We start from the raw sequence: 24,580 nt of genomic DNA on the forward strand, positions 1-24,580 counted from the left end.
CCTCAGCTGGTGTAGTGGGAAAGCAGCCACAGACAGTATTAAACGAATGAGCCTGATTGTGTTCCACATTTTATTCTTAGATACTTAAATTTCATGGAATTTTCACCTGTCACAGAATACTATTCTTTTGATTTTTTTTTCAACTATTAAAAAATGTAAAAACCTTTCTAGCTCATGGGCCTTACAGAAAAAGGCACTTAGGCAAAATGTGGCTGCTGGCCGTAGTTTGCAGAACCCTGTTCTAGATGGGTAAACAGCTCGTTTAGGACCAGAGATGCTGCTCACACAAGATAGGATCACAAGTAGGAGTCCCGATTCCAAGGTGGCAGATGTGGTCAAGGAGCTTCAAATTCATTATTTGTCTCATTCTTGGTCCAGTTACATACAGAAATGACCCCCAGAGTTACAAGACCAGGATATAGGGCCAGGCCCCAGGGACAGTAAAAGGGAGTAGCTGGCAGTGCTGGAGCTAGTCCTGGGTAGGGGTTCATGTCCTCTCACGGGGGGAGTTGGGACAGATGCAGGTGCAAAATTTCTTCTGCCCGCTTTAGATATTCAGCTGCCTTCTTCTTCACACCCTCCCGGCGGGCAGGTGATGGGTCACCTATGGAGAGAGAATGGTTCAGCTGAGACACCTGGGTTCAGAACCCCTGGTCCAGCCCCTTACAGTTCACAGAGCATCAACGTGCATCTTCCCCCCTCCCCACCCGCCCCGCTGCTCCCCCGCTCCCTGGGAATCAGATCTATTCTCCCCATTTTACAAATAAGAAAATTGAGGCCACAAGAGGTAAAGAAACTGCCCAAGGTTATATACCTGGTCAGGGACAACACTTCTCCCCTGGACTTGCTTGTTTTGCACCTTCCCGCACCTTCGCTGCACCATCTGAGACTCTGGGCCTGACCTTCCACCTTCCAGGCCTACTCACCGGGAACCCCCTGTAGCAGGATGTGCACGCCGTCCCGATAGCCCTGCAGGGCTGCAGGGTAGGCACCTGCCTTCTCATCCCGCAGAGCCTGGGTGATGAGCTCTGTGGCTTGGCTCAGATATGCAGGGACGGGCCGTTCTTCCTCCTCCTCTTCCTCCTCCTGCCCTCCAGGCTCCCAGGGTTCCTGGTCCAGCCTTTCAGACCCCGCCTCCATTGCTGCCAGCTCACCCAGGTGGGTTGGACTGGGGCCCGCACCTTCTACAATCAGATATGGAGGACTCAGGCCAGACTGGCCCTCCTTTTCCCAGGGCCTGCTGCCCATCCCCAGAACCCTCTTGCCCATCAAGGTACCAACCTGTTCCACGTGGAGGGAAGCAGTGCCTGAGCAACTCAAGAGCCGTTTGTGCATAGCAAACTAGCCATGACCTATTTAATTGATGCAGTCCTTTGCTTTTGTAAAAACAAAAACAATGACCTTCCTAATTCTTTCCTTGGGTGCGCACTAACATTAGTTTGTGAGGTTTGGGTCACTGGGCCTACTCCTCTCCTGACTATAGTTGATCTACAAACGTAAGCATTCTCTCCACAAAGTTTAACGGAAGGATGCTAGAGCAACCATACCAGGCCAAGGATAGAAAGGCTCCAAACCTTGGAACGTTAGAATAAGGGATTCAGAGAATCTCAGGTCTTACAACTTCAGTTGAGAACCCCCTCCATGGGGGGCCTTCCCCCTTCCACGGGGGCGGGGGGGTCTTGTGGTGCCTCCACCTGCCAGCAGCTGCTGCAGGGCCTCCCGTGCTGCTCTCTGAGCCCAAGCCTCACCCCTCCCCGATCAACAGGCCTCTCCTGCCTTCAAGATCTGCAGCATGACCCCAAGCCAGCCCGGAAACCCCCACCTTGGGCTTCCAATGAAAGGAACTCAAACCCTCCGAAGACAGGGTGACCCCTGCCTGTTCCAAAGCTTTCTCAGGGGGGAGGAGATCCCACGGTGGGAGGTGGCTCATTTCCTTCCTCTGTGGTTGCCCACTGTCCAAGGGCCTCCAGCTTATGTCCCCTGGCACAGGGCAGGGGGGAGTATGGGGGGTGGGGACCTGCTTCCGATTCTAAGGCTGCCAGCTGCCCGAAGGGGGGCTCCTTTCTAGGATTCACACAGGCACGACACAAGCTAGTTGGTGGCTCTGCCTACTCTCCTTGCCCCCACATCAGCCCCCCTCTGCTTGTCCCAGCTTGTTACCTTCCCTGGAGAAGGGGTCGAAGAGGGCAAGCTCAGCCTCTGTGAGGGGGCCTCGGGCAGGGGAACCGGATGCCTCCTCGGTGCTCCCACAGTTAAAGAGGAGATCCAGGGCCTCCTGGGCAGGGCTGGATGGTGGGGGATCCGCTGAGGAATAGATCATTGGTGACATTTCATGCCTGTCCTTATCATTTCCCAGCTTTCAAAATGGAATTGCCTCTCATTAAATCCTTGTGGCACCCAAGGGCACAGATAAGCCCACGTTTAGGGTTGTACCCCTTTTACAGATTAAGAAACTATAGCCTAGAGAAGGAAAATGGCCTGGCTAGAGCTCCTCAGCAGGTTAATGGTAGAGGGGCTGGAACACACCCCAGAATTTTTACTGGGGAAAATCTTTACTGGGGAGCAAGTGTGTGCCCATCACCACCCCCAGACCCTCCAGCCCTGCCGCCCTCCCCACCCCCCATGTACCTGGCACCTCCAGTTCCTCAAGGCCTCTCCTCTCTGCAGGGAGCGGCTGGGGCAACCAGGGTTCCTCAGGGGGTGGTGTGGGGATCAGAGGGGGTGGCAGGATATGTAGGTCCCTGGACATGTCAGAGGGCCGGGTTACCTCCCCACCCTGCGGGAGAGAAAGACAGGGATGGGGAAATCTCCAGCGCGGCCTTGAGGGCAGGTAGGTTTCCCAGGTACCCGGGAAGAGGGACAGCAGGTACACGCACCCGGAAGAACTCCTTGAGCTGGGGGCTGTTGTTGAGTGCAGGGATGTGCACCGTGAAGCGAAGCAGGTCCTCGGCCCCCTTCCGCCGCTCCTCAATCACTGAGGCCTCGAACCGGCCTGCAGCCGCCCCAAGGCAAGGGGTGGGGAGAGAGGCAGTGATCCACAGGGGTCACTTTCCTGGTTCAGCCGGAGAGGATCCCAGCAGCCTGCTGCCGTCCTCCCCATAATCTTCCCTGGCTCCTCCCGGGGAGGTGGGGTGAGGGTGCTTGCAAGCAGGGACCGAGCTCCCTAGTCATCCCTTTGCCAGATGTTTATTGAGCACCTACTAATGCGCTAGATTGGTGTTGAGAAGGCGAAAGAGAGAAAAGCAAGGCCTCTGCTCTCATGGATATCCCATCCTAGACAGGCGGGGCAGACAGCCAGCAAGAAACAAAATAGTTTCAGACGGTTTTGATGTGACGGAGAGGAAAGTAAGGCTCAGAGAGAGAAGTGACTCGGCCAAGGTCACAGAGCAGGTAGCTCTGTGTTTACGGTTGCCCTGCTCTGTTCTAGATGTCCTGCAGAGTCACCTAGCTCTGACCTCGTCATCATGCTGCCAGGGGAGCAGCTGGCTGCGCTGCCCACAGCCTGGCATGACCTGCCAGCAGCAAGCCTTCTTCTTGCTGTGAAAGGGTAGCTCACGCGAGTCTACAGACGCAAGTAACGGATCAGTCCCGGCCACCCAGAAATACACCACGAGTGGCATACGTAATTTGTCATTTTCTAGTCACCATGTTAAAAAAAAAAAAAAAAAAGGTAAAAAGAAACAGGTTAGCTCGGTGTTAATAATATATTCCATTTGGGGCGCCTGGGTGGGCTCAGTTGGTTAAGCGTCCGACTCTTGGTGTCCGCTCAGGTCACGATCTCAAGGTTCATGGGTTCGAGCCCTGTGTCAGCCATCAGCGTGGCGCCTGCTTGGGATTCTCTCTCTCCTTCTCTTGCCTCTCCTGTACACACACACACACACACACTCTCTCTCTCTCTCTCTCTCTCAAAATAAATAAATAAGAGGGGCGCCTGGGTGGCGCAGTCGGTTAAGCGTCCGACTTCAGCCAGGTCACGATCTCGCTGTTGGTGAGTTCGAGCCCCGCGTCGGGCTCTGGGCTGATGGCTCAGAGCCTGGAGCCTGTTTCTGATTCTGTGTCTCCCTCTCTCTCTGCCCCTCCCCTGTTCATGCTCTGTCTCTCTCTGTCCCAAAAATAAATAAACGTTGAAAAAAAAAAAATTAAAAAAAAAAAAAAGAGATTCTCTCTACAAAATATATAAATAAATACATAAATATAAATATATAAATAAATATCTTTATATTGAGTTAAGTGAAATGCTTTATATATATGTTTCACTTCACCCAAGCAACCAAAATAATCTCCTTTGGACACGGGATCCATAGATAAGCTATCAGGATAATTTACATTCGATTTCAGTGTGCATTCAACCCACAGGCACACCTCAGCTCAGACTCACCACGTCTGGCTCACAGCTGCTGCTTTTGGACAGCGAGGGTCCGGAGGAAACACCGGCTTGTGGGGAGGCATTCTGGTTCTAGCCATTTACAGGCCAAGCCCCTTCATGACCCTGCGTCCCAGCGGCCTTGTCTTGAAAATGGGGCTAACTCGCCTGGGTGGCACAGTCGGTTAAGCGTCCGACTTCAGCCAGGTCATGATCTCGCGGTCTGTGAGTTCGAGCCCCGCGTCAGGCTCTGGGCTGATGGCTCGGAGCCTGGAGCCTGTTTCCGATTCTGTGTCTCCCTCTCTCTCTGCCCCTCCCCCGTTCATGCTCTGTCTCTCTCTGTCCCAAAAATAAATAAAAAACGTTGAAAAAAAAAAGTAAAAAAAAAAAAAAAAAAAAAAAGAAAATGGGGCTAACGAAGATGGAATGTTACAGGGCCTGAGGCGCACACTAAAGGCTAGGCTGCTCTGAGCCTCAGTTTCCCCCTGTGTGGAAGGAGGCTGTCTCTAAGGGCCCTTCAGCTCCCCAAAAGTGTCTCTGCTGGCGGTCTGGGTTCCCCTCATCCAGCCCCCACCAGCAGGGCTCCCCTTTGCCCACCTGTCCCTCCATCTGCGGCCTGAATGCCAGGATGAACACTCACCAAACACTTGGGCACGGGGGAAGGCCGGGAACTCCTCCAGGCGGCGGAAGAGGTTGCGGTGGGTGTAGGCCAGGTCTCCATGTAGCTTGCGGAAGTCGCTGTACCGCTTCCAGACCACCACCTAAGGGGGACACAAGACTTGACCCAGGCCGGCAACAGTGGAAAGAGGCTTCCCCGCCCCCCTCCCGCCTGGCCCCAGCGTGGGTGTGCAGATTGGGGCGTAGCACCCCCTCCTCCCAGGGCTGCGGAGTGATCAGTTGTTCCTTTACTGCTCCTGCATCTGGAATCGGGGAATGGTCCCCCTTCCTCCCAGGAGCCTCACCTCTTTGACATCCTCTGGGTCCCTCTTTGAGATGAACTGAGGAAGAAAGGCAAGAACCAGGTGAGTCCAGAGACTGACATCTGACACCCCATCACCCAGTAAAATCCAGGGAGGCCCCAGGTACCTCCCAGCCCCCTCTCAAAAGGGCAGGGGCCTTTGGCTGTTGACCACGGCTATCAAGGTGTCCTGGCTTCGAGGCTTTGTGTGGCTTGGAGCAGTTTTTCGACCATACGCCAGTTTCGTCATCTGCCCAACGCGAGGGTCCCTAAGGACCCGTCCACACCCCTCGGTCCTCGGCCCAACTTTGATCTCAGTTCCTTCGTGAATTACATGCAGCGGCCACACTAACCTTCTCTGCGTCGTTCCAACTGTGGCCTACGTACCACCTAAGTGAGCACTATTTCAGTTCCTTCAAAGGGCCAAGTCCCTGAATTTCATACTGAAACCAAAGAACCTCAGGTTCTCCAAAGAATCAGGTTCCGTCCCAGGAGCCCCTCCTTCCTTAAGTGAGGGAGACGCTGCGGGCAAACACTCCTGAACACAGAAGAACCATCACTGGGGTTGTGACCTTCTGGAAGGGCAGACTGGGGTCTGAGGTGGAAAGAAGACCCTGTATTTGCTATGTTACATTTCTTTTTTTTTTTTTTAATTAAAAAAAATTTTTTTTTTACATTTTTATTTCTTTTTGAGAGACAGAGTGCAAGTGGGGCAGGGGCAGAGAGAGAGGGAGACACAGACTCCGAAGCAGGCTCCAGGCTCCGGGCGGTCAGCACAGAGCCCGACGCGGGGCTCGAACTCACAAATTGCGAGATCATGACCTGAGCTGAAGCCGGACGCTCAACCAACTGAGCCACTCAGGCACCACCCCTCCTTTTTTTAAAAAATTTTTAATGTTTATTTATTTTTGAGTGAGACAGAGACAGAATGCGAGTGGGTTACGGGCAGAAAGAGAGGGAGACCCAGAATCCGGAGCAGGCTCCAGGCTCTAAGCTGTCAGCCCCGACGCAGGGCTTGAACTCATGAGCTGTGAGATCATGACCTGAGCTAAAGTCGGAAGCTCAATCGACTGAGCCACCCAGGCACCCCCACTATATTATATTTCTCTTTTTTTAATTTATTTTTATTTTTTTAATTTTTTTTTTAACATTTATTTATTTTTGAGACAGAGAGAGACAGAGCATGAACGGGGGAGGGTCAGAGAGAGGGAGACACAGAATCTGAAACAGGCTCCAGGTTCTGAGCTGTCAGCACAGAGCCTGACGCGGGGCTCGAACTCACGGACCGCGAGATCATGACCTGAGCTGAAGTCGGACGCTTAACCAACTGAGCCACCCAGGCGCCCCTTTTTAAAATTTTTTTTAACATTTATTCATTTTTCAGAGACAGAGACAGAGTGGGAGTGGGGGAGGGGCAGAGAGAGGGGGAGACACAGAATCTGAAACAGGCTCCAGGCTCCGAGGCATCAGCACAGGGCCCGACGCAGGGCTCGAAGTCACGAACCACGAGATCATGACCTGAGCTGAAGTCGGACGCTTAACAGACTGAGCCACCCAGGTGCCCCAATACTGCAATAATTTTCTATGGCGACAGATGGTCAACTACACTTATTGTGGTCAACATTTCATCATAAGCGTCGAATCGCTATGTGGTACACCTGAAAATAACATAATACCGTCTGTCAACTAAACCTCAGTTAAAAATAAAAATTCTTTAAAAATCACACAGCAAGTAAGAGGGACAGCTAGGACCAAAACCCTGGCTTTTGCTTTTCACAACAAACTTGCCTGAAATATGTTGGGTAAAAGAAACTAGATTTAAAAACTTTTGAGGAGGGGCGCCTGGGTGGCGCAGTCGGTTAAGCGTCCGACTTCAGCCAGGTCACGATCTCGCGGCCCGGGAGTTCGAGCCCCGCGTCAGGCTCTGGGCTGATGGCTCAGAGCCTGGAGCCTGTTTCCGATTCTGTGTCTCCCTCTCTCTCTGCCCCTCCCCCGTTCATGCTCTGTCTCTCTCTGTCCCAAAAATAAATAAACGTTGAAAAAAAAAATTAAAAAAAAAAAAAACTTTTGAGGAATATATATACCTGAAAAAAAAAAAACCCTCATATCCAGAATATATAAAGAACTCCTATAGATCAATACTAAAAAGATAACTCAACTTTTAAAATTCGGCAAAATAGGGGCGCCTGGGTGGCTCAGTCGGTTAAGCGTCTGATTTTGGCTCAGGTCATGATCTCACAGTCTGTGAGTTCGAGCCCCACGTCAGGCTCTGTGCCACCAGCTCAGAGCTTGGAGCCTGCTTCAGATTCTGTCTCCCTCTCTCTCTGCCCCTCCCCGACTTGTGCTCTGTCTCTCTCTAAAAAAACAAAACACGCACACACTAAAAAAAAATTAAAATTGGGCAAAATGTTTGAGCAGGCACCTTCCACAAAAGAAGGTGTTTGAATGGCCAATAAGATTATGAAAATATGCTCAACATCATTAGTCATCAGAGAAATGCAAATTATAGTGCAATCAGATGTTACACATCCACCAGCCTAGAATGCTGAAAATTAAAGATGCTCATGATATCAAGTGCTGGTGAGAACAGGAGTATAAAACAGTATAACCACTTTTAAAAACCAGTGATTTCTTTCTCTTTTCTCTTCCTTCTCTTCTCTTCGGATTAAAAAAAAAATTTTTTTTAATGTTTATTTTTGAGACAGAGGCAGAGCACAAGCAAGGGAGGGGCAGAGAGACGGAGACACAGAATCTGAAACAGGCTCCACGCTCTGAGCTGTCAGCACAGAACGCGATGCAGGGCTCGAACCTACGAACCGTGAGATCATGACCTGAGCCCAAGTTGGACGCTCAACCGACTGAGCCACCCAGGCGTCCCTCTTCAGATTTTATTTTTAAGGAATCTCTACACCCAACATGGGGCTCAAACTCACAACCCCAAGCTCTACTGAAAGAGCCAGGCAGGTGCCCCGAAAATTGGTAATTTCTAAAGTCTATTTATTTTGAGAGAGAGTGTGGGCAAGCACAAGCCGGGTAGGGGCAGAGAAGGAGAGAGAGAGAGGGAAGGAGAGACTGAAAAACCCAAGCAGGCTCTGCGTTGGCAGCACGGAGCCCTACTCAGGGCTCGAACTCACCAACCATCGGGAAATAATGACCTGAGCCGAAACCAAGAGTCAGATGCTTAACCGACTGAGCCACCCAGGTGCCCCCCAAACTGGTAATTTCTAGAACAACTACACAGGTACCTATCAAATGACCCACTAATTCCACTCCTAAGTACATACCAAGAAGAAATGGGTGCACATGCCCATAAAAAGACTTGTACATGTGTTCATACAACTCTACTTGTAGCAACTAAAACACTTTTTAGATACAACCCAAATGTCCAATAACAGCAGAATGAATAAAGAAATGGTGGTGTATTTATACAAGGGACTGATACCACATGGCAATGAAAAAAGAATACTTATACATGTAACAACACAGATGAATTCCAAAAACACCATATAGACAGTGACGAAGGCCAGACACAAAAGAGTACTTGCTGTGGATGATTCCATTTGTATGAGGTTCAAGAACAGACAAAACTAATCTGTGGCAAGAGAAGTCAGGTCAGTGGTTACCTCTGTGGGAGTAGGACTATAGATTGGGAAGGAACAAAAAAAGACTGTCTATATCCTGGTCTGAGCGCTGCCTGCACAGACGTATACATATGTAATGTAAAAATTACTGGGCTATGCACTTGAGATTTGGGCATATGTATGTAAATTATGTGTCAGTTTTTAAAAATTTACAAGGGGAAATAAAAAAAAAAAAAAGGAAGAATACCGGCAAGTGACTTGTAGTACGTCACTGTGTGTCAATAATAAAATGATACACATATCTGCTTTTTAAAATAGTCTTTTTAAAAATTTTTATTATTTTTTGGTTTGTCAGGTGATTATCTTTTTTTTTTCTTTTGTAAGTTTTCATTTAAATTCAACATAAAGTTAATATAAAGTGTAATATTAGTGTCAGTAGAATTTTGTGACATACCTCATTTTTTTTAAGTTTGTTTATTTTGAGAGAGAGAATGCAGGGTGGAGGCAGAGAGAGAGAGAGAGAGAGAGAGAACAGGGTAGAGGCAGAGGTGGTCGGGGCAGGGGGGAATCCCAAGGAGGCTCTGAGCTGTCAGTGTAGAGCCTGACTCAGGACTTGATCTCATGAACCTCGGGAGTAGATCCATGACCTGAGCCTAAATCAAGAGCCGGAGGCTTAACGGATTGAGCCACCCAGGCGCCTCTGACATATTTGCTTTTAAATATAGGGTTTATCTGCAAGGATAAATAAGAAACTAGCTGCATTGGCTCTCACAAAAATGGCAGACAGATGGGGATGGTAAGGGAGGGAAAATTATTTATCTTTAAAAGTTACAAAAAATATATCAAAACAATGCATTTACTTGTTTAAAAGTGCTTCAACAGAAAGACTTCTAGGAAAAGGCTACAGCTCCTTGCCACACCCTTCCCACCCCCCTCCGTCTCATCTTTCTAAGGGCAATCTTTTTGTGTTTTTAGGCCAAAGTTAAGGCATAAAGGATATGGGGAAAGCTCATTTTAAACATCTAGGATTCTGCACTTAAATCACTTTGGAAGTATCTTTGAGTTTCTGCATCCTTTTAACAGTTACTAATGCACCAGTTTAATAGTTGCCTAGTTCAAAATTCTAAAGGTACAAAACAATTTATAGCGAAGTCTTCCCCAACCAATTCTTGTATGTCATTCTACAGGTACTCTTTTATACTGCTTCCATTTTTTAATTTTTCTCTTGGTTTCCCCCAAGTATCTATAAACTGTGCTTATAAACGTTGTTACTGCTACATACGTCAACTTTCGTCTTTATCTACTAACTTCCTGCTAGGACCGTGAAGATAGAGACTTACTCTTCAGATTCTTTTGAACTGTATGAATTTTTAAAGCCATAGAGCGGTGTTTTCTGAAGAATTAAAAATGAAAGTCTTTTAAAAAGGAACTTTTACGTAAACATCAAACAAACCAGTTAACAAAACTTAACTCCAAGAGACTGGAGAACTGATATTTGGATGGAACAGAGCTTTCCTCTTAATTTGGAGAAATTCACAGCCTGAAGTGAAGACACCACACGTCGGGCGTGGGAACCCACCCCTCCCACTCCGAGAACTGCCGTCCACGCCCTTTTAAAAGGACAGCGCCCTCCCAGGGCCTCGCCCCCTGAAGGCTAAAGAAGTAAACGAAGGCTCTTACCGCAGCCTCCCCTTAAAGGGGAAATCCATTTCTGTCGTCTAAAAAGGGAGCTTCCAGCTGCTCCTTGCCTTAAGGTAAAACCCGGCCCCCCTCTAGTTAAAAGGGTAAAGGTCCCCGCCGGGCCCCACCTCACCTGCGCGGTCACTTTATATTCGGTGTAGCCTTTGGGGTGGGTCCGGGGATCGGAGACGGTGTAGTGCCGCAGAAAGTCGTCCTTCGCCTGGCGGGACATGGCAACCGAGCTGGAGCGGAGCTGACCGCCGACCTCTGCCTCCTCCACGCCGCCCCCGCCCCTCCGGGTCAGCCTCCGCCAGCCACCGCCTCAGCCAGGCTTGCGCCCTCCTTCCTTGGGCCTAGGGAGCAGTCGCAAGTGACGGCGCAGTTCTCGGCCCAGGCGGGCGGCCAGGGAGCGTCTAAAAAGTTCACGGTTGTTGGTAAAGCGTGAACTGGGGGGTTGAAGCTGGGGAGGTTGGATCGTTCAGCTGGGACCCGAGGTCAAACCCGCCCCATCAAGCATCGCCAGCTTCTCCTCTGCTTCCCAATTCTCTGCTTTCATCTATCCACCCACCTTTCACTGTGTCCAAAGTGTGCCAGTTGTAGCCAAATCATTCCCTGTCTCCCTCCATAGGATTCGATAATTCATGTTTTCAGGAAACGTAGGGGAAGCAAAAGAGAATTCCAGAGAGGCAGGATGGCTTCACAAGTTCTGAAGTCACACTTTTTTTCTTCTTTTTTCTTTTCTTTTTTTTTTTGGATAGCATTTTCTTTCATTTTTTTAATCAATTAATTAATTTGTTTATAGTTTAATTTACATCCAAGTTAGCACATGGTGCAATAATGATTTCAGGAGTAGATTCCTTAATGCCCCTGACCTATTTATTTATTTAAAAAAAATTTTTTTTTTCAACGTTTTTTTTTATTTATTTTGGGGACAGAGAGAGACAGAGCATGAATGGGGGAGGGGCAGAGGGAGAGGGAGACACAGAATCGGAAACAGGCTCCAGGCTCCGAGCCATCATCCCAGAGCCCGACGCGGGGCTCGAACTCACCGACCGCGAGATCATGACCTGGCTGAAGTCGGACGCTTAACCGACTGTGCCACCCAGGCGCCCCACCCCCTGACCTATTTAGACCATCCCTCCTCCCGCAACCCCTCTGGCAATCCTCTGTTTGTTCTCCATTTTTAAGAGTCTCTTACTTTTGTCCTGCTCCCTGTTTTTATATTATTTTTCCTTCCCTTCCCTTCTGTTCATCTGTTTAGTATCTTAAATTCATCATGTGAGCGAAGTCATATGATATTTGTCTTTCTAATTTCGCTTAGCATAATACCCTCCAGTTCCATCCACATAGTTGCAAATGACTTTTTTTTTAAATGTTTATTTATTTTTGAAATAAAGAGAGAGTGTGAGCAGGGGAGGGGCAGAAAGAGAGGGAGACCCAGAATGTAAAGCATGCTGCAGGCTCCGAGCTGTCAGCACAGAGCCTGTTGGGGCTCTTGAGCTCAAGAATGACTGAGCCACCCAGGCACCCCTGAGGTCACACTTCTTACCAGCTGTATGGGTTTCCTTTAATTACTGGAGCCTAAATCTCTCATTTCTAGGTTTATAATAGAGGGTGTTTTATAATAGAATCTCCTGCAGTGGATATTTCTTTTTTTCTCTTCTTGGCCTGTCCAGCATTCACCCCCTTCTCTCTGTTAGCACCGTATCTTTGTTTGAAGATAGTTCTCTATATGTGTAGCCCTTCAGCCTCCTGCCGCAGAATCCGAAGGTGTTGGCTCCTTTCCTTGCCCCAGCTCCTGGGCCGGGGTGGGGGACTCTCTCCTGAAGCCTGAGTACCTTGAGTGAGGGACCGAGGGCACAGTGTCTGGCAAGGGGACCAATTTGTTCCTGGTGTGCAGTGTTGGCCGCAGATTTAGCTGCCCAGCCCCTGGGCACTCCTGACGTCTGGCATCCTGAGACCTCCGTCGGGGAGACCATGAGTTCCGGGTGTCCTTCCAAGAACCATCCAGTTGGCTGGGGGCAGTTGTGATCAGTATCTGGGGCAGGCCGATGAGAACCCAGACTGATAACCACCGCCGCCAGGGTGTGAAGCTTAAAAGCAGTAGTGTGAGTCAGGCCCTCAAGTGCTCATGGCCACTCCTGGTGCAGGAACTCAGATGTGTGGCCACCGTACTGCCAGTCTCCAGACAGAGGTCAAGGAAACTCCCAAATAAGACTTGTGGAGGCTCAGGCAGAGGGTAGATAACCAGGAGGTGTGGGGGAGGGCGCTGAGATGGGATATCCACTTGAACGGTACACACCTCTGCAGACCCATTTGCTTTGTTTATTTATAAGTGTTTATTTATTTATTTTTGAGAGAGAGGAGAGAGAGAGAGAGAGCAGAGGCGGGGGAGGAGCAGAGAGAGAGGGAGACACAGAATCCGAAGCAGGCTCCAGGCTCTAAGCGGGGCACAGAGCCTCTGCGAGAGGGTAGCGGCAGCCAGGGTCTGCACGTAGCCTTAATTTCATGTTCCATTAGATATAAACAGCAAAGAGCCTCAAAGTATGAAAGGGAGCACAAAGGGTCTTAAACATTAACGAGACCCACATCTGGTGTTTATGTGCAAGCACGCAGGGAGCGCGTGCAGTTTCACGGACTGCCAGGCAATTACAGTGGGTCTGTTTCTTAACTGCCTTCTGGGGGAGCACGGGGCTCTGTACCTCGTGATGCTGTCGCGTTCGACAGCCTTGAGACCAGAACACTGCGGATGTTTCAGCTGTTGCCCCCTTCACCCTCCGGGGCTTACAATACATTTTCTAGAAATAACTCCACAAAGCCCCGTTCCTATCTAGATCAGTTTCCCCCCGCCCCCGGCCTTCAGACGCCAGCTCCACCACTTCCATCGACGGGAGGAGCACCACCATTTCCATCAGCGGGAGGAGCAGAGGGAGGCAAGTTGCAGATTCCCGCTGCCAGCAGGGCTCCCCACGTTCCCACCGGGCTGAGTGCAGGATGCAGGCTTTCTGCCACAGCTCACACTCCCCATCTGCAAGCCTTGGTAATGAGTATGGCCTTGTTACTTTCTTCTTTTTCTCCACCCATGCATAATTCATGCTTTAAATCAAGGATGCTGGTTACTACTAAGGGCGCCCCCGGAGGACTTGAACCCTGCGATGACTCATCTGGATCAGTGGATGGCTGAATTCACATCCACTGGATCTGCTTGGGCTCTTACCGGTTCAAATAGTGATAATTATAGCTAACACTGTGCAGTGCTTGTGACACACAAGACACCCACCCATTTGGTCCTTGTCCCAAACTTAGCAGGTCGGTGCCACGGATCTCTCCCCCAGACGGGGACACTGTGGCACAGACAGGTTAGGCAACTTGCTCAGCATCACCCGGTGAGTGGCAGAGCTGGGGTTTGGCTCTGGAGCCTGGGTGTGCTCACGCACCATAGGGCTTGGGACCGCGGAGACCACAGAGTGTCTCACACAGAGGACAGGGCAGGGCGTTTTAATCTTCTACACGGTAGGACAGGTTATGTTTTGAGTTTGTCTACCTGACGCCAATTTCCCCTCGTCCACCCTAACAGAGCCCAGATTTTGCACATTCCCTCTCCAGGAAGGAATCCTAACACCAGTTTAGGAGCAAATCTCTGTGTCTTTCTCGCCTTTAACGTCAGTCCCTCTGGGGAGCCTGCCTGGACTCTTCCAAGTGGGATTCGTTGCCGCCCTGTCCTGTGCTCCCCTCATTCTTTGTCTGTCCCTGTGACACTGCCGCGGTTAACCCTCTGATTGAAATGACCCGTTCCTTTCTGTGCCCTGCTGCGCCCTGGGCTCCGGGTGGGGCTCTTAAAGCTGCTGGATCAACGCATGACTCTACCAGGAAGTGGGGCAGGGAACGGTTTATTCTTACAGCTGAGCAAAGGATGAGGCCCACAGCCTTGGTAGCAGCAGAGGCGGCCCCCTCCCAGCCCCAGCCCTCTCCTCCGCAGGCGGGCCGGGTCAGGAGCCAGGGTGACAGCCAGGGAAGCAGCCCTCCGGCCACGGGAGCCGGCCGCCCAGAAGCAGTGGGTAGTGTTAGCAGCAGCAGGTTACGGAGTGGGGCGGGGGGTGTTAGTCAGCCTGGCCGACTGCCATCTCCCCCGTGGATGGTGCCTGATGAGGGCCGGGGGAGGGGGCTGGACTGTGAGGTGTGGGGGTGTGTGGGGGGGAACGTCTGGAGTGGTTCAGTCGGCCGTGAAGACGCGGCTGGAAATGTCATCCAGGAGCCAGTCGATGCCAGGTAGGAGGTTCTCCCCGGTGACGGCGCTGCAGCCCTGGATGCACCAGTGGTGGCTGTGGATGGAGTCCAGCTCCAGGGCCTGGGAGGGGGGAAGATGACGGTGGGCCCTGGGGACCACAGGCCCTGCCCACTCACCCCCTCTTCCCTCTCCTGGCCCACGGGAAATCCATGCCTCCCTTTAGGGCCTGCTCTCAGGAGCCTCCCCTGGCCCCTGGGGAAGATCTGTCAGCCCCTCAGGGCACCTGGGCTCTCAGCACCCAACCCCACCGGCGCTACCCCTCAGTAACCGAACAGGGACGCAGGCTCCTGAGCATCTGCTAGGATCCAGGCATTGTGCTACGAGCCCCACAAACGTCCTCCCATCCACTCTTCCCAAGGTCCAAGGAGCCAGGGATTGTTGGGCATTTTACTCAGAATACCTCAGAGAGCTTAAGCAACCTGCCTCAGGTCACACAGCTAGTAAGTGACAGAACCAAGATTCTAACCCTACTCTTTCTCATGCTGCTGCTTCAAGCTCTAGAATCAGAAGTAGGATCGATATAATTTGGGGACACAGAGGCCTGTGTTTAAATCCGGGCTTGTCTGCTCCCTGGCTGTGTGACCCTGGGTGAGTCGCCTAGCTTCTCTAAACCTGCTTCGCCATCTACAGAGTGATAGTAACAGTTCCTAGTCCGTGAGGCTGGGGTGAGGACTGAATGTCAAGATAATCCACGCAGAGAGCCTGGCATGGGAGCACTCACTACTGGCTGGCTGCTATTGTCCTGACGGATCATGTTCGCAGGCCTGCCCTCCCCCAGGCTATGGGGCACAATCGTGTCTCATTAATCACTGACTCTCCGGTGGCCTGCATAGGCCCTGCCACACAGGAGAGGCTACTAAATGCTAGTCGAACAAGTTAACAAAGAAAACGTGTGCCTCCTTTCCTCCACAAACCTGTGTCAAGGCCCGGACTCACCTCACAGATGGCGTTAGAGGACAGCGCTCCGGGTAGGTCCTGCTTATTGGCAAAGATGAGGAGGGTCGCTCCAGCCAGGCGCTGGGGGAAAAAAACGGGGGGGGGGGGGGGGGGGGGTTGGGAGTGGGGACTCAGAGGGCAGCCCGGCCCCTCCCCCTCATCACCCAGAGCAGGTGGGGTCAGAGATCTACCTGGAAGATCAAGGCAAGGCCCTGGGGTGGTAGGAGAGGCCCAAGTGGGGTAGCACCATGGCCATGGTCTGTGAGTCCAGCCATACTTGGAGCGGGTTGGGGGGGGGGGTGCAGAGCCCTAGGCTGGGGCCCAGTGGGCACCTCTCCCCTCTATGCCTCAGTTTCCTCCTCCATAAATGGGGAGGGGGTGACGGACACGATGATCCCCAAGCCCTCTGGTTCTAAACGGCTCCCATATCCCATGACCTGATATGCACAACGAATGCAACTGTCCTGGAGACCACGGGGTCTGCTGGAAGTGACCTTTCCCTCTTCCAAGTTCATGTTGCCCTTTAACTGTGCACTACCCTCACAGGCCTCACTCTTGGCCTCTGCTTCCAGTTAGTTCCACGTGTGTATTTCCGCCGGGAGTCCCTCCACATAAGCAGGTGGGTCTAGCCCTGACAAATGGCCTCGAGGTGCCAGGCCAGGGCTCAGCACTGACATCCATGATCTCACTGAACCTGCTTGACACCCCTTGGAGGTGGCTCCTGCTACCCCAGGTGACCTGTCCCTGTGTGCCCAGAACAGTCCTGTTGCTGTCTGTTGTCCCTGCGTAAGTATTAACAACTTCCTCTTCCATTCTTAAAAGTGTCCTTGTTTTCAACTAAATGCAGTGTCGTACCCCGGACAAATCCTGCAGCAGAAAAAGGAGATTGGTGGGAAAACTGGTGAAATCCAAGTAAAATCTCTAGTTAAGAGTGACTTACTAATGTTACTTTCTAAGTTTTGACAAATGCAGGGTGGTTGCATAAGAGGTTAACAGGGGAAGCGGAGTGAAAAGTATTTGTTTCTTCGCTATCTTCGCAACTTTTCTGTAAAACTAAAATTTTACTTAAAGCGTTTTGGCCCAGCTAATAAGTTAGCAGAGCACCCTAATTATAATGCCCAGCTCAGAAACGAGGAAGTAGAGGTTCAGAGAGGGTAGGTGCCTTGCCTGAGGTCACACAGCGGAGAGGCCAACTCCCGAGCCAGGCTCCGCTGCTTCCCAAAGCTCCACCCACTGGCCTCAGATGAGCCTCCCGAGAGCCCCATTCACGGTGCAGAAACTGAAGTTCAGGGTGGTGGAGCGGTGACATCACGGGGACCCTAACCCTAACCCAGGTCCCAGTTCATAGCATGCCCTGCCCACAGCACTGTGGGTTTCCCTGGGCCAAATGTACAGGTTGTCTCTGCCTCCCCAAGGGTGGGTACCTGGTGAGGGCTCAGTGAAGGAACAGAGCCCCCCCCCCCCCCCAAGGTGTTCCTTTGGGGTCACGGACCCCTCAGGGAATCTGCTCACACATCCACGTATGTGCACAAAATGTGGGGGCCTGGATGGAAGCCTGGCTCCCCCCTGCTTGGCCAGCCAGCCTGCCCACCTCCTCCACCAACAGGCTCTGGAGCTCCCGCTGGCAGTCCTTCATGCGCTGCCGGTCGGCGCTGTCCACCACCCAGATGAGGCCGTCGGTGCTCTCAAAGTAGTTCCGCCAGTAGGACCGCAGGGACTTCTGGCCGCCCACATCCCAGATGTTCAGCTTGAATCTGGGCGGGAACGGGGTGGCCAGAGGGTCAGCCTGGCCCCTCACCCGCCCTCCCTGCCCTACTCTGGGCCAGCCCGCTGCAGGGCCCCCACTCACCCCCGGTGTTCCAGGGTCTTAATGTTGAAGCCCAGTGTCGGGGAGATGGTGTCGATGTCTTCCCCGTTGAACTTCTTGAGGATGGTTGTTTTGCCAGCATTGTCCAGGCCTCTGGGGCACACCAGGTTAAGGAGAAGTCACCGTGCTCTGCCCAGGGTGGTGACATCACCGCCGTGCCCCTCTTTTAGGGGACCAAGCGTTTCCCGCCACGTATCAAATGAGTTGAGCACGTGCCTGAGCCCCAAGTTATCGGCCCGTGAGAAATGGGAAGGTATCAAGAAATAAAGATTTTATCATCTCGTCCTGACCGAAGATTCCTTCATTCGCTCTACAATATTTATTGAATACTGACTATGTGCCGGGCCCTCCTCTGGTGCTGGGGGGGGGGGGGTACCCCAGAGTCAAAGTCCCCACCCTGTGCACCTTCTAGTCCAGTGTAGAGACAGGCGACAGAGTGCAAACAAATGAGAATCAAGGTACCGTCAGCTCCTGGTGAGTAAGGAATGCAGCTAAGAGGCTTTCGGGGAGGGCCTTTGCAGGAGCTTCTGTTAGCTCGGGCACCCCTCTCGGGGTCTTGGGCTGAGGCCCAAACGATAATAAGCCAGCTTTCCAAAGGGCTAAGGGAAGAGCATTCTAGGCAGAGGGAACAGCAGGAGCAAATATCTGGAGGTAGCCAGCCTCACCTTTCTGTTTCTGGAACATTCCAAACCCTCTGCTGCTGAGTGCGCAAACAAATGGGAACCACACTCCTCTGTCCTTCCAACGCTCGAGGGGGCTTGCAGCTGGGAGCGGGCCCAGGAGACTCAAACCAGTGGAATGAGGGGGAACCAAGAAGTTCTCCTGAGACCCAGCCTTCACCTCCGATTATCCAACTCCAACTCCAACTCCATCATCCCCTGGATCATTCCCATCAGCAGACAGGCTGGTGTCTCTCCCACCTTAGGAGAAGCAAACGTCACCCTCTCTTGATCCCTTCTCCCTCTTATTCCTTTACTTCCTTCCCTTGACAGCAAATCTTCTCAAAACCATTGTTTGTAAGCACCCTCTCCAATTTCTGCCTTCCTGCTCGTTCTTGAGGCTTTTGCTGCCACTGCTTCCCTGAAACAGCTCTTACCAAGGTACCTAAACACCTCGTGTTCTTCTCCTGCTGGGCAGTAACCAGGCCTCGTCTTCCCGCACCATCAGCAGCACCTGACACAGTGGCCTGCCCCCTCCTCCACTGCCTCACCTGGTTCTCATCGCCCTGACCTCTTATCTAGGTAAGCTCGGTCCTTTCCTCTGTCCACACTCATCCCTTAGAGCTCTCACCCAGGACCATGGCTTCAGATACCATCTGGGTTTTTTTTTTCTTTTTTAAGCTTATTTTAATTTTAAGAGCACATGCCAAAAAAAAAAAAAAGAGCACATGCACAAGCAGGGAAGGGACAGAGAGAGAGAGGGAGAGAATCCCAAGCAGGCTCTGCACTGCCAGTGCAGAGCCCGATGTGGGGCTCGAACCCAGGAACCAAGAGATCGTGACCTGAGCCCAAATCGAGAGCCGGAAGCTCAATCAACTGAGCCACCCAGGTGCCCCGCAAATACCACCTTTATGCGAATGACTCCTAAAAGTACACATCCCACCCAGCTGCTCCCCTGGACTCAGTCCCTCTCTTCAGCTGCCCATCTGGCACTTAGAGGATGTCTCAGAGGCATCTTCCGTGGCCAAACCTGAGTTCTCCTCTTTCTGAACCTGCTCCTTGCCCCCCTTCCCCATCTCAGCAAGTGGTTCCTCATTCTTCGAACCGCTCTGGCCAGAAACCCCAGAGTCAGGCTTGACTTGGCTCTCCCTCTCACTTTGTGCCCAATCCAGGAGCGATTCCTGCTAGGCCTGTAGGCAAAATGTTCCCCATCTTCCATCACCTCCCTGCTTCCACCCTGATCCAAGCCATCATCCTATCTCGCCTGTGGCGGAGCAATGGCACACCTAACCTGAGATCATGCTTCCTCTCCACACTTCTCATCGAAAGGAAAAGCCAAAAACCAAAAGGCTCTTCAGTCCCCTCTGTCTTCATCTCGTAATCTAGTAATCACTCTCTCCAGCCACACTGCCCTCCTTGACATTCTTTTGAACACACCCGTTGAGTTCCTCCTTCCAGACCTTTGCGCTCAGTTCCTTTTGCGTCAACAAATTTCCCTAGATATCCACGTGATTCAGTCCTCACCGCCTCATCTTTACTCCACTGTCAATTTCTCCATTGTGGCCTTCATTGACCACTTTATTTAAACTGCATTTCCCCCCCCCCCCCCATACGTCCTATACAGCTTACCTATTTGCTTTCTCCCCACAGCATTATGGACCGTCCAAGACGGTGGGGTTTGGTTTTGCTGTTTTACCCCAGCCCCTAGGAGAGTGCCTAGTACATAGTAGGCACTCAGTAAATATTTAATTGGATGGGTGGATTCTCGGCGCCTTTCTAAAAGAGAGCTTTTTAAAAGAGACATGATGGGACTATTATAGTTATGTCTACACTTAAATGTCTTTTCTCCCCTGCTAGGGGAGCTCTGGGTGAAACCCGCCCAGCTCCGGGATCGCGGAGTCCCGACGCGGCCAGGATAAGAGGGGGCAGAAGGCGTGCAGGCGCCTGTTAACGGGACTCGGAAGGTCGGCGGGGCCCTCGGGCCTACACGCAGTCAGCCTGGGGAAGGGACAGGAGATAACGACCGGCCGCGGGGCCACACAGACGGGCAGCTGGACACAGGAATGAAAACAACCCGAGGCGTCTACACCCGCCTCCCCCCCCCCCCCACGAGGGCGGGGCCCGCACGCCCCCGGGATTCCGACCTTGAGGGCGGGGCCGGGGTCTGGCACCCTCGGACAGGGGAGGAAGGTCAGAGCCAGGGAGGACAGCGGCCTCACGCTCGGGCCAGACCGACGGGTGGTGGCATCCGAGTCGCCTCCGGCCCTCCTCCCCGCCCCCTGCATAGGGATATCTAGTCTAGCCGCTGCGCCTGTAGGCCCTCACCTTTGGCCTTGGCAACGGAGACCCCCCGCCCCGAGCCGGTGGTACGACCTCCTCACGCCCCCCCACCCCGCTAGAGCGATTGGTAGGGCCCACGTGCGTGACGCACAATGGGCAGTTGGTACGCGCCGGCCGCGCACCCCGCGCCCGGTAGGGGGCGCCTGGCACCGCCCGCCTGGCGGGGCCCCCGCTACCCTCGCGGCTCCGGCGTCCAGGAGGATACAGCATGAGCAGTCGCAGCTCCCGCTCTTTCTGCTTCATCTTCTTCAGAATGGTCAGAAGCCCCATGGTCCCAGTAGCCCCCTCCCGGCCGCCGTTTCTTCCTAGTCCCGGGACCCCTCTCCCTGCTCCTATTGGCTATCACGCCCACCGACAGCGCAACCTATTGGTCGGCCTGTTGCTGGGTCCCGCCCTCGCTCCCACGTGACCGCGAAGCTGCCTGGCGGTGGGGCCGAGATGGTCCCTCTAGCGGTGCTAGGGGCTTCTGCGGGGCCACCTGCGTTAACCCTTCGCTTCCCGAGGGCTTGGGGGACGAGGGCACCGCCATTCCTTCTTCCCCAGGAACCCAGACTCGGCCAGGAACGGAAACCTGGATTGTATCTTGGCTGCACAGGGGGTAGGAGTTGTGACTCAGGAGTCGGAATCGACAGCCCCAGGGATGTTGACAAGCTCGTCCGGGGGCCAGTGTAAGGCCCTGTTCCCCGGAAACATGACCCAGGTCCTGCTCATCTTAGGTCTCGGCATCATTCTAAACCTGCCAGTTACAGGGCCTCCCCTTTTCCCCGTCTCCTGGACTCGCAGAGGGTGGGCCGGGGATTCTTCGTCGCGGGCGAAAATGCCCCCTAGGGGCCGTTTCGAAATGTGCGGGAGCATTTTGGGCTTGTCCCAATGACAAGATACAGTTCCTGTTGTTTAGATGACACAAAGAGTTGTTCTGCCTCGGATGCCCATCATTTCTCGTTTGAGAAGGACTGGTCTTCATTTTGCCAGTGAGAATATTGAGACGCACACGATGGTTAGCACAATGACTGGCGTATGGTAGTTACTCAATCAATATTTGTTATTGAATGAATGACTGTCCCAAGAGTTTGGTTCTTTACCTTAGCGCTCAAGTCCTGAAGAAGTGAAGAAAATGAGGCCAGGGCCAGGCAAACTGTAAAGTCAGAAGGGTGAGCTAAGCTTATGGTCTTATTTTGAGCCCTTGCCCCATCCCACTGCAGGGTAAATGTGAGTGGGTAACAGAGTAGGTTCTGACTGGTGCTGGGGAGAGAACAGTCAGGCACAAGCTGAAGATAATGGCTGATTTCTGTGTGATTTGTTTATAAAGCTCGTCACCTTTTCTACTTCACTCTCCTGGCAACCCTGAGAGGTTTCTTTTTTGTAGATAGTGAAGTCCAGAGAACTTGAGAAGCTGGGGCAGCACTTTATCATTTTTTTAATATATATATTTTTAACGTTTATTCACTTTTTGAGAGACCGAGACAGAGTGTGAGCAGGACAGGGACAGAGAGAGAGGGAGACACAGAATCCAAAGCAGGCTCCAGACTCTGAGCTGTCAGCACAGAGCCCGACTCGGGCTCGAACTCACAAACCCTGAGATCTCAACCTGAGCCGAAGTCGGATGCTTAACCGGCTGAGCCAACTTGGGCAGCGCTTTAAACTCAGATCCGGGGGCACCTGGGTGGCTCAGTCGGTTGAGCGGCTGACTTCGGCCCAGGTCATGATCTCGCGGTCTGTGAGTTCGAGCCCCATGTGGGGCTCTGCTGACAGCTCGGAGCCTGGAGCCTGCTTCGGATTCTGTGTCTCCCTCTCTCTCTGCCCCTCCCCCACTCATGCTCTGTCTCTCTCTGTCAAAAATAAATAAACCTTAAAAAATATATATGAAAAAATAAAAAATAAACTCAGATCCGGTTGACGTTAAAATGCACTGTTTTTCAGAGTCTCTCCATAGTGTTTGTCTAGAGAGGGAGAGGTCTGGAGCAAGCCTGAGCTTCCAGTCCTGCAGAAGAAGGTTGTGGACAGATGAGGGCTGGACAGAACAGGGTCCCTGGCTGAGCCCCCTTGGTCAGTACTGTTTTACCCTCCACCAAGCACACACAGGGGGAAACAAGTGAGCCTAACTCCCGTTCAAAGGCTTTGAGACACAGCAACATTTATGACGAGAAAGTTCACTGTGGTGGTTTGAAACAACAAGAAATTGGAAAACATCCAAGTGCCTTCAGTGGGGATCCGTAACCTAAGCTGGGTGGTGGATCCCATGAAGCCTTTGAGAAGGGTGAGGTGGAGGGATAGTGTATCTGCAAGGAAAGATCTCATGCCATACGAAGTGAAAAAAAAAAAACAAACAAACACGTTTTCACTCTCATTTTAATTTTAAAAATAACAACCCACTAAACAGTGTTTCCCAGGTACGTGGGTGGCTCAGTTAAGAGTCTGACTCTTGGGGCGCCTGGGTGGCGCAGTCGGTTAAGCGTCCGACTTCAGCCAGGTCACGATCTCGCGGTCCGTGGGTTCGAGCCCCGCGTCAGGCTCTGGGCTGATGGCTCGGAGCCTGGAGCCTGTTTCCGATTCTGGGTCTCCCTCTCTCTCTGCCCCTCCCCCGTTCATGCTCTGTCTCTCTCTGTCCCAAAAATAAATAAAGAAAAACGAAGAAAAAAAAGAGTCTGACTCTTGATTTCGGCTCAGGTCGTGATTGTGAGACTGAGCCCCACATCCGGCTCCACACTACAGCAGGGAGACTTCTTGGGATTCTCTCCCTCTCTCTCTCTGCCCCTTTCCTGCTCGCTCATGCACTTTCTCCCTCAAAATGAATAAATACACTTAGAAACAAATAAAGTGCTTTCCTACAGGATGCAGCCCATTAAGTAGATTGTGAAATGATTGTAGTGTCACAAATTAGTCGAACCATATGAAGTCACCTGTATTTGACCATTTTGACTACGAAGTTGTCTGTTTCATGTGGGTCAACCTAGCAGCATTAGCAAAGATGCGGAATGAACAGATTAGACGATATCACTGCCTTTGCCTTCCGTGAAGTAAAGGTAAGTAATGTTTTTTAATTTTTTTTAATGTCTATTTATTTTTGAGAGAGAGAGCGTGAGTGGGGGAGGAGCAGAGAGAGAGGGAGACACAGAATCCGAAGCAGGCTCCAGGCTCTGGGCTGTCCGCACAGAGCCCGACGCGGGGCTCGAACCCACCAACTGCGAGATCATGACCTGAGCCGAAGTCGGACGTCTACCACCAACGGAGCCACCCAGGTGCCCCAAGGTAAGTCATGTTGAAAAATCAGATATCTACATGTACGTGTGTGCGTCTTACTCAGAGTCCCAGTCATGAAAATCACTGTTTGAAAATCACTGCAATGCAACTGCTAACTCGAGTGGGTGTTTTTTTTGGGGAGGGGGGGTTGGTATTTTTATTTAATTTATTTTTTTTAATTTACATCCAAGTTAGTGAGCATATAGTGCAACAGTGATTTCAGGAGTAAGATTCCTTAATGCCCCTGACCCATTTAGCCCACCCCCCCCCCACAACCCCTCCAGCAACCCTCTGTTTGTTCTCCATGTTTAAGAGTCTCTAATGTTTTGTCCCCCTCTCTGTTTTTATATTATTTTTGTTTCCCTTCCCTTATGCTCATCTGTTTTGTCTCTTAAAGTCCTCATAGGAGTGAAGTCATGTAATATTTGTTTTTCTCTAATTTCACTTAGCATAATACCCTCCAGGTCCATCCACATAGTTGCAAATGGCAAGAGTTCATTCTTTTTGATTGCTGAGTAATACTCCATTGCATATATATATCCCACATCTTCTTTATCCATTCATCCATGGATGGACATTTGGGCTCTTTCCATACTTTGGCTGTTGTCAATCATGCTGCCATGAACATGGGGGTGCATGTGTCTCTTCGAAACAGCACACCTGTATCC

At 51.7% G+C, this 24,580-nt stretch overlaps 2 protein-coding genes and 1 long non-coding RNA gene across 6 annotated transcripts; all 3 read right to left on the minus strand.

Moving 5' to 3' along the window:
* Positions 1-56: 56 nt before the first annotated feature.
* Positions 57-10,918, minus strand: SNX15 (sorting nexin 15). 3 transcript variants are annotated; one of them, XM_047823345.1, is made up of 8 exons: positions 10,716-10,918; positions 5,326-5,361; positions 5,004-5,124; positions 2,877-2,992; positions 2,629-2,776; positions 2,161-2,304; positions 997-1,184; positions 57-604 (listed from the first exon to the last, which is right to left on the minus strand). In XM_047823345.1, the coding sequence occupies exons 1-8, from the start codon at positions 10,812-10,814 to the stop codon at positions 572-574; spliced, it is 885 nt and encodes a 294-aa protein (XP_047679301.1). In that variant the 5' UTR covers positions 10,815-10,918; the 3' UTR covers positions 57-571. The 3 variants fall into 3 exon arrangements, with proteins under 3 accessions (XP_047679301.1, XP_047679300.1, XP_047679302.1); XM_047823344.1 differs by having other exon boundaries at positions 927-1,184; positions 10,716-10,916; XM_047823346.1 differs by lacking the exon at positions 997-1,184.
* A 3,538-nt stretch (positions 10,919-14,456) lies between these two features.
* Positions 14,457-21,033, minus strand: ARL2 (ADP ribosylation factor like GTPase 2). The gene is made up of 5 exons (XM_047823407.1): positions 20,878-21,033; positions 17,656-17,766; positions 17,398-17,560; positions 15,807-15,887; positions 14,457-14,930 (listed from the first exon to the last, which is right to left on the minus strand). Exons 1-5 carry the CDS (start codon positions 20,940-20,942, stop codon positions 14,796-14,798), a joined length of 555 nt encoding a protein of 184 aa, XP_047679363.1. The 5' UTR covers positions 20,943-21,033; the 3' UTR covers positions 14,457-14,795.
* Positions 17,999-20,435, minus strand: LOC125146672 (uncharacterized). Of its 2 annotated transcripts, none has more exons than XR_007144835.1 (2): positions 19,962-20,435; positions 17,999-18,593 (listed from the first exon to the last, which is right to left on the minus strand). It is a non-coding gene; the product is annotated as an uncharacterized LOC125146672 (long non-coding RNA). The 2 variants fall into 2 exon arrangements; XR_007144834.1 differs by lacking the exon at positions 19,962-20,435 and adding an exon at positions 19,624-19,954.
* Positions 21,034-24,580: the final 3,547 nt, after the last annotated feature.

This window comes from Prionailurus viverrinus, chromosome D1, assembly GCF_022837055.1.
Source record: "Prionailurus viverrinus isolate Anna chromosome D1, UM_Priviv_1.0, whole genome shotgun sequence".
Lineage (NCBI taxonomy): Eukaryota > Metazoa > Chordata > Mammalia > Carnivora > Felidae > Prionailurus > Prionailurus viverrinus.